The sequence below is a fragment of the Sardina pilchardus genome, chromosome 6 (genome assembly GCF_963854185.1).
Source record: "Sardina pilchardus chromosome 6, fSarPil1.1, whole genome shotgun sequence".
Lineage (NCBI taxonomy): Eukaryota > Metazoa > Chordata > Actinopteri > Clupeiformes > Clupeidae > Sardina > Sardina pilchardus.
Window position 1 is genome coordinate 17,867,239 of NC_084999.1, and position 14,111 is coordinate 17,881,349.

The following is a 14,111-nucleotide window of genomic DNA, read 5'->3' on the forward strand; positions in this document are numbered from 1 at the left end:
TTCACAAAATTTAACAGAATCGTCAGTTAGATAGAGGAATTGTCAGTAGATGCGTTGACATACAGTAGTCAAACATTTCCTGCAGTGTGATTGCAGCAGAAGAGGATTGCTACACCTGACCTGAAGAATCAGACAGGACATGACTGGCGATGCCTTGCATATTATCAACAAAATTGAAATCTATCTCTGTTACTATTTAAACATTAGATTAATTGGGGATTTTTTTGCTGAAAAGATCATTGAATTTGGCCTGTATTGCTAAATACTGCTTTTACACACAGTCAGGGGTGTAGTGGTAAGGTGCATAAACTCTGTGATCAACAGGACAACACGTTCACTGGTAAGGTGGACCATTGCATACTGGTGTAAATGTATTAGAGCCCATGCAATAAATTGGTCTGCCGATATTATCGGCTGATATTACTGTAGTTATTTGCTAATCGGTGTAAATTTTCAGTATTTTCGTTCCAGCTTAACCTTATGTCCAACAGTATAATGTGGTTATAACGAGTAACGTAAGCAGCACCATGTTGCTTTACAACACTAGAAAAGGACTCATGAAGACATCTTCTTCAAAATTATAATTTGAAGTGGCACTCAGTGACACCATAAGGCAGTGCAATATGGATAAATTGTGTTGCGCAGACCAGATTCAACAATACTAACTTTATGAAACTATAGACAACTGTAAAACGACAGAAGGGTATTTGATGATGTGGTGATGTTTTGATTCCAAAGGCCAAGCGAACTTAATCAGGATGCATAGTAGGCTATCCTGTATCCAAGCAATAACACGCCCCAGCTGCCGGCCACAGCTGTGGCGCGACTGGCTGGGGCACCTGCACCGTACGCCGGCGACCCGGGCGATTGCCGCCCTGTGGTCCTTTCCAGATCCCCTCCCCGCTCTCTCTCCCATTCGCTTCCTGTCTCTCTCCACTGTCACTGTCAAATAAAGGCACCCCCCCCCCCCCCCCCCCCCCTCAAAAAAAAAATAAAAAAATCAAATAAAAAATAAAATCTGTCTGCCTCTATGGGAATTTAACATGGGGGTTCCAATACTTATTGTCCCTGGATTTTAAGGAAAAACATTTATTTATTTACGATGCAGTATATAATTCATTATAATTGATGTCCTTAAAGGTTGGATATTTCCTCTTTTTTTTAAGGTATTAAACTCCAGGGGCTGGATAGGCTGGGTGAACCCTGCCTGAACTTCCGGGGATTTGAATTTAGCCCGGCAGCTCAGGCTGGAAACCAGCAGATCTATCTCCTCTGTTTACAGCCAGAACCTTTGGCTCCAGTCAGAAACGACCATACTCTAGTCCTCGCATGTTATTGGCCGGTGACGTGACGATAACGTAACTTAAGCGACGCGAAGCAGCAGTTCAGTGTAGGCCTACACACTCACGCTTCTGTTTTGGAAGATTTTAAAGGCAAGTTTTCTTTGAAAACAGAACAAAAACTTGCCCTGGAACAGTTCATACAGAAGAAGGACGTGTTTGCGATTCTACCGACCGGCTCTGGAAAAAGTTTAATTTACCAACTAGCCCCGTTCGTATGGAGTGATTTGAACGATGCACATTATTGATCAGGCCTCTTGTGCAGTAGAAACAAAGCGCAGCCTCCCCATACTAATGTTCAATCTTAAAAGATTGGGCTTAGTATGGTGAAAACCAGACTAGGGGCTGGTTGCACAAAGCACCTTAAGTTTTGTCCCTTAAGTGTCAACCTTAAGGCTTAATTTCACCTTAGGTAAGGAATTTATTTAAAGGGATATTCCGCCATTTTTGGAAATACGCTCATTTTCCACCTCCCCTCGAGCAAAACAATCGATATTTACCTTGTTCCCGTTCATCCAGCCATTCTGTGAGTCTGGCGATACAACTTTTAGCTTCAGCCTAGCATAGATCATTGAATCCGATTAGACCATTAGCTTCTCGCCTGCTAGCTTCATGTTTAAAAGTGACTAAGAATTCTGGTAATTTTCCCATTTAAAATGGGTCTCCTCTCAAGTTAGAAAGTGCAATAAGACCAACTGAAAATGAAACCTGGCGTTTTTCTAGGCTGATTTGACATGGAACTACACTCTCATCTGGCGTAATAATCAAGGCAACTTGCAAACTACTGGCACTACTACTGCTTCTTGTCTATGGGGACTATTTTCAGATGCTGCGTACGATATCATTGCGCCTATGGTACGTTTGCAAGTTGTCTTGATTATTACGCCAGATGAGAGTGTAGTTCCATGTCAAATCAGCCTAGAAAAACGCCAGGTTTCATTTTCAGTTGGTCTTATTGCACTTTCTAACTTGAGAGGAGACACGTTTTAAATGGGAAAATTACCAAAAATCTTAGTCACTTTTAAACATGAAGCTAGCAGGCGAGAAGCTAATGGTCTAATCCGATTCAATGATCTATGCTAGGCTGAAGCTAAAAGTTGTATCGCCAGACTCACAGAATGGCTGGATGAACGGGAGCAAGGTAAATATCGATTGTTTTGCTCGAGGGGAGGTGGAAAATGAGCGTATTTCCAAAAATGGCGGAATATCCCTTTAAGGGTGTTGCACAAAATTTCTTAGATGGTACCCTTATACAGTAGGCAAGGAAATCCGTTAAGTGATTTACTGCATTCAAAGGGATTTTCTGGCACGACAATTCAACAGTTTCCACGGTGACATACCTGTAGCCTATCTGTGTCATTAGTAGCCTAGATCTACCTAGATCAATCTGCCACGCTGTGAAACTGTCAAAAGTGTCAAAAAATGGAGGGCAACAAGGCGAGAAAAACAAATTGGACGGGGGAGGAAAAGGTTATTCTTCTTGAAGAATATAGCAAACAAAAACATGTAATAAAAAGTAAATTTGACACGGTTATAACCGCAAACAAGAAGCTGAAATGTTGGGAGGAAATGACGGCAAAAATAAATGCAAGAGGTCTTGTGAAGAGGACCAAAGACGTCCTCAAAAAAAAAAAAAAAACACATTATGACTGTTTTGGCAAAGAAGGAAATCATTTCTTACAGGAGAGTACTGAAGGGTACAGGTAACCCATTTTGGGTGTTTTTGCCTTTTGCCCGCATTGCACATCATCTACTCAGGAGGGCACTGCTCCCACATACTTTGTGACTATGTGATGTACAGGCAAAGGGTTACAGAGGTTTGAATGTTGCCTTCTCTTTCAGCCGGTAACATACATCTCTGGAACTGCCCACATTTGGGCCCTCTAGGTCACTTGAAATGGCCTTGAAACACAATTGAGGCCTGACACCAAGTCTTGTGAAGCTGTAACGAAAAGTAGATGATGACTATAGAGTAAAATATGGATTTTTCACAAATTCATTTGTGTTGAAATACCTATGCGTCCTTTTACCTATGAAATACCTATGTTATCCTTTTTCTTTGATTGTATGACAGTCAGTGTCATGCAAATGTGGATAAAACTAAAATCTCCAGAATGTTAGCTTTCATTTGACAACAAGATTATGTTTCTAGTCAAAGGGGTTCTTGAGCTTAATTCCCCAAATGGTGGAATATCCCTTTAAGTGATGAAATATATTGCTCTACTTTTACGCTCTATGCCCTTTCAGTTTTAGAATTTCAGTTATTTCACAATAGGTTTCTGAGAATTGCTGTGCTACTTTAAGAGTATTACTTTCATTTATGTGGTGATGATCATGATGAAACAGTGAAATGTTTTAGATTTGTGAACAGAGAATGAATAATGAGTTAAGGTATACAGTATTACAGCATCCATTTGAATAGTTGCAAAGTTATGATAGGTAAGATTTTTGGCTGGATATAAGGAACTAAAGGTCTTCAAGTCCTATGACCATACACCATATATGACCAAATAAACATTACAGTTCAATATATTGAAAAGGAAAAATACTTGTACTTCTGAATACTTCAGTATTTTTAAAAGCAAGTAGGATAATTCTGTACTTCGACTTAAGTAAAAAATCTGACTTCAGTAAAAACACCTCCACTTTTAGGCCTATTGGAGTAATATTTCACATGATGTATCTATACTTTCACTTAAGTAGCCTAGGCCTAAAGGAATTGTGTACTTCGTCCGCCTCTGATGTTATTATATTATTTTGGACAAAGTTCTGCAAATTTCACTTCAATGTAGACTGAAGCATGCGTTATGAACTAGCGCAGCAATCTCCGGAAACGGTGGTAATATCGCAGTGATATCACGGTCAAGGCTGTAAATCCGTCCGTTCCAGAATATGTAGTTCATATTATCAATCTTTGCTTCTGGTGTTTGTGCAACCGGGCCCTGGAGATTTAACAAAAGTCTGAGTAGCCCTATGAAGGAATTAGGAAAGTATATGAAAAGTGAGATCAAACTGTAACGAGTTAGTATAGGCTGGGTAAACCCTGCCTGATCTGCCGGCAATTTGGATTTCGCCCTGCAGCTCAGGCTGGAAACCTGCACATTTATCTCTCCTGCTTCCTGTCCAAGTTTGCTGGCTCCGTCCAATCACAAACTGGCTTATCCACAAAGCGCACCTAGATCATTGGTCTGATTGGTTGAAGGACTGTCCAAGCTCACAGAGTCATTTGAATTACAGAATCAACTAGGCCTACAGAAGTTTAAATTAGTTAGTCATTCCATTATTTTGGATTTAAAACATGCAAGGGTATGCCTACATGTACAGTATATACTACAATGTACTGTAAATGGCCATTTTAAAATTATTTTCATATTTTGCGTGTTACATTCATTTAACATTTTGCAACATAGATTAGCCACAATACAATACAATACAGGTCTTGGCACATACAGTACCAGCACAAGTTTGACTTGAGAGGAATATGCTGATTTCGCTTCAATTGAGTTATTTGCACTATTTAGGCTATGTTTACATCGATGTCCACTTCGGTAAGGTTAGACAGAAATGGGCTTTGAGCTTCTCTGGTTCAACAAATTATAAGCAAAATGTTTTCATTACACAATAGGCAGCTCTATCTGTAATAAGGATTTCGCCCGCACAAACCGTCTACATAATGTGGATAAATAAAATGCATCCCTGCAGGCTAAGCATTCTGCTTTCAGCCGAGCGTCTAGGGGCGGCGAGGAGGACCTGAGCGAGGAGTGAGCCAAGAAGATGGAGAACGTCCAGGAGCGCATGCAGGACGTGCTGAGGAGGTGCAAGTGAGGAGGCCAGAGGAGGCGAGGATGCTCCCTCCCAACTGCTCCCTCCATACTTCTACTGTAATTCTAATTTTCATGTCATTGAATTGACAACGACGTCATAGATTTCAATTATATTTCAAATTAATTTGACAAAGCATGCTGCCGAAGATTTGAAATAATATAATTTAATGAAGGCAGCTTAATGCAAAACTCCAAGAACAGTTCGCCCTCTGCTGGTGTTGCATGGTTTTTCCTTGTGGAGGAGAAAAGCAACCAGTTAGCCGAACATCTTGACTTTTCAACTCTTTCAAACTCCACAATAAGATAAAACGTTTATATTAAAGTGCCTTCTATGATCTGACTCATCCAATGACTCACATTTATAAAATGTTACACAATTGGACATTGTGACAATTCTATAAAATATACAAAATGAGCAGTTAGATAGGCAACACAAATTTTAAGATTTAGATGTCCTGTAGTGTGAGAAGAATCAGACAGGACATTAGTGCTGATGCCCTTGCATAATATCAATTTATCAAATTAAAACCCATCTATGTTACCATTTACAAATTAGGCAGAAAAGGTCATTGAATGTAGCCTATATTGCTAAATGCTGCTTTGCTTTCACACATGGGAATAGATGAATGGACAATTTGTCATTACAAGTAAGCATTACAAGTAAGTAAGCATAAGAAAGAGGGCAAGATCAGATGAACTTCACTACAACCTATAAACTAAAGTCCACCTAGGGCTGACTGATAACCTCAAAATGATGGGCAAGATACCAATGAGTGAAATGAGTATCTATCAGCCATCCTCCATTACTGGGAGTCACTAACATGTAGATTAGTCATCATTTTGAATGTATCAAAATTATTTGATAAAAAAAAAAGTGCTTGATGAGAGTCTTAAGTAAAACACTCACTGTGGTATGGAGAGAATATAGCAGGAATATTGCAGAATATTGCAGAACAGTGGAAGCTGAAAAGAAACAACATTCAATATCTTGTTTATGAATATGTGTAATAATTTCAAAAAGTGTACTAGAGGCTGTGTATCCAATCTTACTGTGATATTCAAAATACACTGTTGAGGACTGACGGACTGGTAAGGACAGCTGGAACCTGGAAACAAACAATAACTGTGTAAGTAATGAGAAACATTATTATCAAACAATAATAAAGAAACCAAGCCTCTCCCTCTATACCCAGAGACAAATGGTTGAAAACGCTGGACACGATGACTATTGACTAGGCACACCTACTGGAATAATGAATTGCATGTCTATCTGTGTGTTCAACAGGTCAGCCCAATTTGGCACATTTACTGGAAAAAAATGGAATTGCATGTCCATCTGTATGTTCAATACGTCAGCCCACTTTGTCTTGTCCATTCATGTCATATGCTGTCAATCTGTCATATTCATTTATCCGTCTATCTGTCCTTCGATCTGTTTGATTGTCTGTGTGAGGGTTTGTCATGTCCTGTTGCATCATGTCTGTTGTGTATTCTCATGATATTAGGATGAGTGAGTGGTGGTGCGGAGCGGGTGGGCTGTTTGCCAGCAAAATGCCAGCAAAATGCCAGCAAAATGTTTTAGTCTCCACTCAACTTCTGTGGTTCATTGAGTCAATTTCAAAGTGTTAAAATTAGTCATCCGGGCTATTAGCAGATGCCTATGAATATATTTTACATCTCCAGAGCATTTGACACCACATTTTCAGCAGTCTGCTTGAATGAAGGTTTTTCTTTTTGACAAGAACTGTTGAATGAGAATGAATGCGCAGTTGTGCAAAGCTATGAAATCTAGTCTACATCACTGACCAAAAAGAGGCACATTCAAGGGTCTAAACTTGGCAACATCATAACGTCTCACAGTGAACTGTGCCTTCTAGCGGGTGGTCTTTCCCAACCTGCTATTCCAAACTAACACTGGACAGAAAATGGCAACCATTTCCGGCCTTGTGCAGAACAAACATTCTGCTAAACTGTGCATACCCCTGAGAGCTCCATCAGGTGTATTAGGCTCCATCAGCTGCATTAGGCTCCATCAGCTGCATTAGGCTCCATCAGCTGCATTCGGCTACACAATCTACTCAGCCTACTGTGAACTTCTTCAAGTGACCATGTTAACTTGTTATCAATAGACACAGTATGTAAAACCCACCAAATTATTGTGTTATTTTTAAAATTCATAATGGTCTGGGAGAGTGGCTGTAATGATCCTATACACTTGAGGTCATTGTTAACGGCCTTACAAGTGGCCAATTTCAAAAGCCCCAACACTGACAGTTTCTCAAAGCCTGGCAAATATATAGCCTAGGCCTAGACCAGCCCATGAAGTACCCAAACTGAATTACTTTAACAGTAACATCCCAATATTATCCAACTGTAATATTAATATCATAAAACCAATTAACCATAAACAATCATTGATATGTGCCACTGCCATCTGCTTGCTTTAGCTAAAACTAAGCTGGTACAAGGCCTGAAGCCTGCCACCAGTTGCCCTGACCAATCCAGCCTAGGTAGCCTGGGCCTACAATGATGAACGCACATACCGTAGCATAATACATGAGACCATAGCTATATTGAATGAATTAAGTTCAAAATACTACCCAAACACCACCTTTAAACATAGCTACTGATATGGCTCCATGGACCCATCTTAGTGCAGTCACCACCATGTTTTTTGTTCTTCTAAATGTTTTCTTTTACTTGCTTCTTTCCAGCATGGTGATGGCAGGCGTCTTCCTCTTGAGGTCGCCCTGATGACCATGGTCTCCCAGCCTTCATCGTACTCTAATGTCCTGAGACTGCTGGACTGGTCTGAACAGCCCCACCACTACATCCTGGTCTTGGAGCGCCCCAGTCCCTGTTCCGACCTGTTTGATTTCTGTGAGATATTTAACGGTCGGCTATCTGAGGTACAAGCCAGGCAGATATTTTGGCAGGTTGTTGAAGCCCTCATTCACTGCCGCAATTGTGCCGTTTTCCACCGGGATGTTAAAACACAAAATATCCTGGTCAATCTCAGTGATTGGACAGTGAGTCACACCACAAGTGAAGCCACTCTTTGACACCAGCATTCACCACCACAGCCTTGAGTTCCACTAGACCACCAGGACCTTAAGTTCCACTAGACCACCTGGGCCTTTAGTTCCGCTAGACCACCAGGGCCTTGAGTTCTGCTTGACCACCAGGGCCTTGAGTTGCACTGACTAGACCACTAGAGCCTTGAGTTCCGCTAGACCAACAGGGGCTTGAGTTCCGCTAGACCACCAGGGCCTTGAGTTCCGCTAGACCACCAGGGCCTTGAGTTGCACTGACTAGACCACCAGGGCCTTGAGTTCCGCTAGACCACCAGGACCTTGAGTTCTGCTAGACCACCAGGACCTTGAGTTCCGCTAGACCACCAGGACCTTGAGTCCTGCTGGACCACTAGAGCCTTGAGTTCCACTAAACAATTAGGGTCTGGGGTTTGTTTCATGGCTGTCTTACTCCTGATAGAGTAGTACAAAGAGCATATAGGAGTGCAGCTCAGTTGAACTTACAGTATAGTCATCATCTTCATCATTTGCATCTACACAACTTCACAGCAGACTCAGTGGGACAGGCTGATATATACTGAGCTTTCTCATTGGCCCAATACAAACAATAATTACAGTAATAGGGATGGATTTCCATGGACACAGGATAGGGATCGTCTCCCCAACATTAGATCTGTTTTGAGCAGCAATGATTTTGCACGCGATGATCGGATCTGGACATTTGTTTACCTCTACAGATGCCTCATCCAGCATTGGAATTAAATAAAGTTAATACTTTTGAAGGACTCCATAATATATTATTATTAATAAAAAGAATATCAATTTTTAAAAAGGATATAAATTCAATCATTTTTTACCAGTTTGTGCTTTTCTCGATTTGACCGTTTGATTACACTAATTGGTCATAATTTGTCTAATTTAGCTATTATTTAGCATTTAGTCTGTTATTTCATCTGCAATAAAATCTTCTCTGACAGATGTTTAAGTGCAAGGGTCAACAGAAATGGATGGCAGCATGCCAGAGCCCACATACACCAGTCTAGGTGACATGTGCATTTCTCCTCCACTAGGTGTCAATGAAGCTTGGGAAGATTGTTTTCACAGAGCTATTTTGAGTCACGGTGTTATCTGACGTAGTAGACACTTTGCGCTGTGAAACAGGTGTACAGTATGCTGAGAATATTTGGTTTTCTTCAGACACTATGAGGTCTGGATTAGTGGAGTTCAGAGGATTCATTCATGCTGTCAACTTCGATGTAAATTGAGCAGCTGGGATTTAAAAACGTCAATCACCTAGTGGTTGGATTGTCTTCACATAGTCTACTTCGTCTCAGTTGTTTAGCGATGATTACTCACAGACTTCGGTAATCCTCATAGCAGACAAAACAACATCCAACATCGAGTATTTTCAGACATTCTTCCTCATTGTCAATTAAGCTCCTGAAGAATGTTCTTGTTGCGACAAGAATAACAGGTTTTCTATAGCTCAACTAGGAGGAAAACGTAGGCCCAAGGGTGAATTATTATTTTAACAACGAGATATGACATCACAGAAAATCTTACCTTAAAGGTTCTTTTGAAATCATGCATAGCGTTATAATGGACCGTGGCGCCCCACTCTCCAACCCGGACAATTACGCACGGTTACGCATCGCATTGAGCGTGCACTAGAGTGGGATGTGCCTAAATGTATTGGCCCAGACGAGACATTGAATTCAGAGCAGGCTGCTGTATGTAGAGATTGCGTTCTCTGTTTCCATTTCACATATCTATGCGTAAACTGAATTTTCCAGTAAAGTGCACACGCTGTTTTGATTTTTCATTTACGTAATAATCTATATATAGTGTCAACTACACTGCACCGAACTAAGTATTTGGTTTGAGCTTGTGTTTGTTAAGTGCGCAAGACACACACCTTAACGCAACATAAGCCTGCAGCACGAGCATCACTAGGCTACCCCACCATATCGTTCGATTCCCTACCACCAACGTGTTTAAAGTAGGCTACACTAATAATTATTATTCTTTGGCACATAACCTTCAGATATATAATTGCAGCAGTAAATAGTTATTTTGTTTATGGATTAATTTGAGTATGACATTACTAAATGAAGTGGACATAAGCGAAATACCAAATGCTATATACCACCAAATATTATATTTTTTATGTAAATTGATACAAATCAGATATGCCATATTGGTTTCTAAGGTACACAAAAATATACTGCACATGTGATACATTTAAATAACTAAATGGAGCAGCTCACTCCTGAAGGAGCAGTAGATGGATATGTGTGTTCCCAGGCCCCTCAAGTACTGCACGTCACGAATGAATTTGTTTTTAAAATTGTTATTTGTATGACTCACCATCTTTTGAGCTGATTCTCGCACTGGTCATCAGGAGAGTCGTTTAATAAGCACTGCGCAGTGTGCGCACTTGTTTAACCATTTTCTGATCATGGGTGGAACGCCAGCATGTCTGTGGAGAATAAAAAAAATCCCAGTCTCTTCCAATGACCTCTACAAATAAGCCAGAACATTATGTATGATAAAAGAAAGACATCGACGCGAGGTGTTTCCAAAAATGTCTGTCCACATCATGCGCTCAAGCAAATTCTCTGTCTCCATCCCTCCCTCCCTCTCTCTCTCTCTCTCTCTCTCTCTCTCTCTCTCTCTCTCTCTCTCTCTCTGTCGGTCTCTCTCTCACCCTGTCTCTCCCTCTGCCCTACTCCCCCTCTTTCTTATCACAGATTTGTATCGTCACTCCTGCCAGAATCTGTGTTAAACCCAAAGACTGGGAATTTTTTGGAACTTCGTGGACTAGCAGCTGTTCTCCCGGCCAGGCGTGACAAGAGTTGCTGTGCGATAATATTGCAGGTACAGAATGGCGTTGTTATCGGATGATGTGATGCGGGTGTATGTGTCATAGGGGCTCAGAGGTAAACAGTCGTTTTCAAGGTGTGTCCTGGCTATGCGGATTAAAAAAAAACGGATGTAAATTTAAAATGGGTCTCCCGCGACAGCAAAATTACATCAAGCAATGCGCACTTCATTTCAATGTAGTGTTGGCTAAATACATACAAATTCAAATACTGTAAAAATATATATATATTGATGCAAGGCTGCTGAACTGTTAAGACAATGCTAGTTGACTATCAGACTGTAGGTAATTTACAGACTGCTATTACTTATATGTGTGTGTGTGTGTGTGTGTGTGTGTGTGTGTGACATATGTGCCATTCAAATGTGTTATTTACTAACTTTGGTCTTTCACATGGGTGTTTTTGCAGGAAATGCCGAGTCAGCTTGAGAAAGTGGTGGCCCAGAAAAAAGAGGCCATCGAGGCAGCGATGGATATGTTCGAGAGAGGGGCAGAGGTGCTGGCCAGCACTGTAGGGGAGCTCTTTCCTCTCTGTGAGGCTGCCGCCCCTGTTCTCCGCCTTGCCCTGGACAATGTGCAGAGTAAAGAAGTGTTTTACGTGAAGGAGCAGTTCTTGGTGGTGCGAAACCAGCTGGACGTCCTCTCTTCTCAGCTGGAGGACATTGACTGTGAGATTAAGAAGGGCCGGCTGGACTCCCAGTACTTTTTAGTAGAGGAAAACCTACGCAACCAGTTCCGCAAATATGTTGACATCCTGGAAGCAAAACCCCAGTTCCGCGAGGTCAAGAAGAGGTTGTTCTTGGAGCATTTCAGCAAAACAGGAGGGGAGAAGAACCTCTGTGTCCTCCATGATGCACTCATGGGCACCAACACGTTTGGCGAATCCATCCTGGAGGTGGTAGAGAGGTACGAGGCTCGCAACAGGAGGGTCCTGGAGGACTTTTGTGTGCGGATGAAGGAGCTCTTCTGCCTGGGATTGATTGCCTTGCTCGGCTACTGTGCCCTTAGCCAAGGAGAGGAAGAAGAGCAGGAAAAGATTCAGGAGTGGAGCGGCAAAATCCAGGAGGTTGAGACCAAAATGAAGACTGCCATCGAGGCGTGCGTCACAGCGTTCCCTGAGCAGGCATGCCTGGATGCCCAGAGGCTGGTGAAGGAGAAGGAGAGCAAGAACCTCCAGGACCTAGCCGAGGAGCTACGGGACTTCCTGGTGCGGAAGTACGATTGGGTCAGCTGGTCCGTCCGCGTGATCAACCACTCCGGGAGCAGCTACCGCAACTGGAGGGCTGGCGAGACCTTCCATCTGGTGAGCGGGCAGAGCTGGTTCGACGTGCTGCAAGTGAACGACACAAACCTGGTGGTCTCCTACAGCTGTTGTCCCCAGCCAGTGCCCAAGGAGAGCATCCAGGAGCTGATGGCAGGGCCGGCGAAGAGGGCGGATGCCAAGACAGTGGTGGAGGCCCTGCAGAAGCAGCTGGCCGGGTTTGTGGTCCACGCCATCAGTCGCCACAAGGAGAGCTGTGTTGCTTGGAACTTTCCGGAAGACTGCCATTACTGGGAGAGGCACAAAAATGTGTCTCTTTGTGTTCACTCAGAGTGAGGCAGCGGTTGACAGAACTTTACCCTCGACTTGTAGTCCAGATTAGTGGTTTAAATGGTAATTTTTCCCAGGCCACATTGTGAGTATGACTTTATGTGTATGCAAATGTATTACTAACAATAACAGTATTTCATGTTGGCCTTAATTTATTTCCTAACTAAAGAAGAGCATTCAAGTATTCAATTATTGCTAAAAAACAAAACAAAAACATTTCTTATCAAATTAAATGAATGCAGCAAATAAAATATAGCATATTTATTACCCGTGTCAACTAGTATGACATGCTAAACACCTCTTCTATGAAAATACGTCATGTGTACAGCTGTAACATGAACATGATGGTAATATGCACATTTCTCCTCAAATAGTGAGATCAGCCATTTTAAAACAAGTGCACTTTACCTCGTAATGGCAGCAACAGCCTATTTTTCCACATGCCACCCCTGTAGAGCGCTTCTCGAGTTATTTGAAATTCTGCGTCGTGACAGTGAGTTCAGCAGCAGAAGAAAGAGAGCTCCAACTCCAGAGAGACCATTCTCACGGAAATGGGCCTGTCAAAAGTGCCCTTCTGTTCTGGCCCCGTACGACTCCAGCTTGCCCTACTTACCACCGCCACGGTGAAAGGGGGCCTGGAAGCGGATCTGTGGACCGTGAAAACAATCAGTGCTGGCTCCATAAGCCCAGCTGACTATGTCTGCACTCAGTAGGCTACACTTCACTCAGTACCTCAGACGACCAAAGACTGACATTCATTTCATCTGAGTGTAACAACTATTATCCTCAGCATAGAGAGAGATATTTTGTACTGTAAGTGAAAGCTTTAACTAATGTAATCCCATTTCCACATAAAAACGGAGGTCTTTTGAGGCTCAAATGTCTTTAATTAGTACCAAATGCCATGCATGTAATCAGAGCCATTTACTTTTTAAACAGTCATTTACTTTTTTTCAATTAAACAAGTCACATTAGCTTTTATAACATTTCCTCTAACACTTCAGCTGAGCGTCCTATTGCACTGTTCAGTCTGCTGAGCCCAACATCCTCCACTCACCCTCCTCCTGTAATTGAATATCTGGTGCCTATCTTGTGCAGCATGTTTTGTGTAAACAGAATTTGCAAACAACTGTTGACGTATATTGCTATTAAATCTCTTTGGTGGCCACAAACACCACTCAGAGCGGCTTGTAATTTAATCACCGGCTTTTGCACATAAGTCAGCATATTCTAACCGGAGCCTCAGTACACCATAATAGATTGCGAGTAACCTTTTGCACTGTTAATATAAAAAAGACAAGCTCTGAAGTGCTGTGCTCAGCACTGTAGAATAACTCGTTAGGCATGTTAGAGGTGGGGAGTGGAGGGGGTCCATCCATCATAACACAGCCTGGAGAAAGAGAGGGAAAGATAGAGAGAGAGAGAGAGAGAGAGAGAGAGAGA

General features: G+C 42.0%; 1 protein-coding gene and 1 long non-coding RNA gene across 2 annotated transcripts; one reads left to right on the plus strand and one right to left on the minus strand.

Moving 5' to 3' along the window:
• Positions 1-6,070: 6,070 nt before the first annotated feature.
• On the minus strand, positions 6,071-10,805 carry LOC134082814 (uncharacterized). Its single transcript, XR_009939662.1, has 3 exons — positions 10,564-10,805; positions 6,215-6,270; positions 6,071-6,127 (listed from the first exon to the last, which is right to left on the minus strand). It is a non-coding gene; the product is annotated as an uncharacterized LOC134082814 (long non-coding RNA).
• On the plus strand, positions 10,140-13,831 carry LOC134082812 (protein rapunzel-like). Its single transcript, XM_062538804.1, has 3 exons — positions 10,140-10,195; positions 10,947-11,073; positions 11,487-13,831. The coding sequence occupies exon 3, from the start codon at positions 11,490-11,492 to the stop codon at positions 12,672-12,674; it is 1,185 nt and encodes a 394-aa protein (XP_062394788.1). The 5' UTR covers positions 10,140-10,195; positions 10,947-11,073; positions 11,487-11,489; the 3' UTR covers positions 12,675-13,831.
• Positions 13,832-14,111: the final 280 nt, after the last annotated feature.

Coding starts and splice junctions, on each gene's coding strand:
- LOC134082812 (XM_062538804.1), top strand. CDS start 11,490: ATGCCGAGTCAGCTTGAGAAAGTGGTGGCCCAGAAAAAAGAGGCCATC.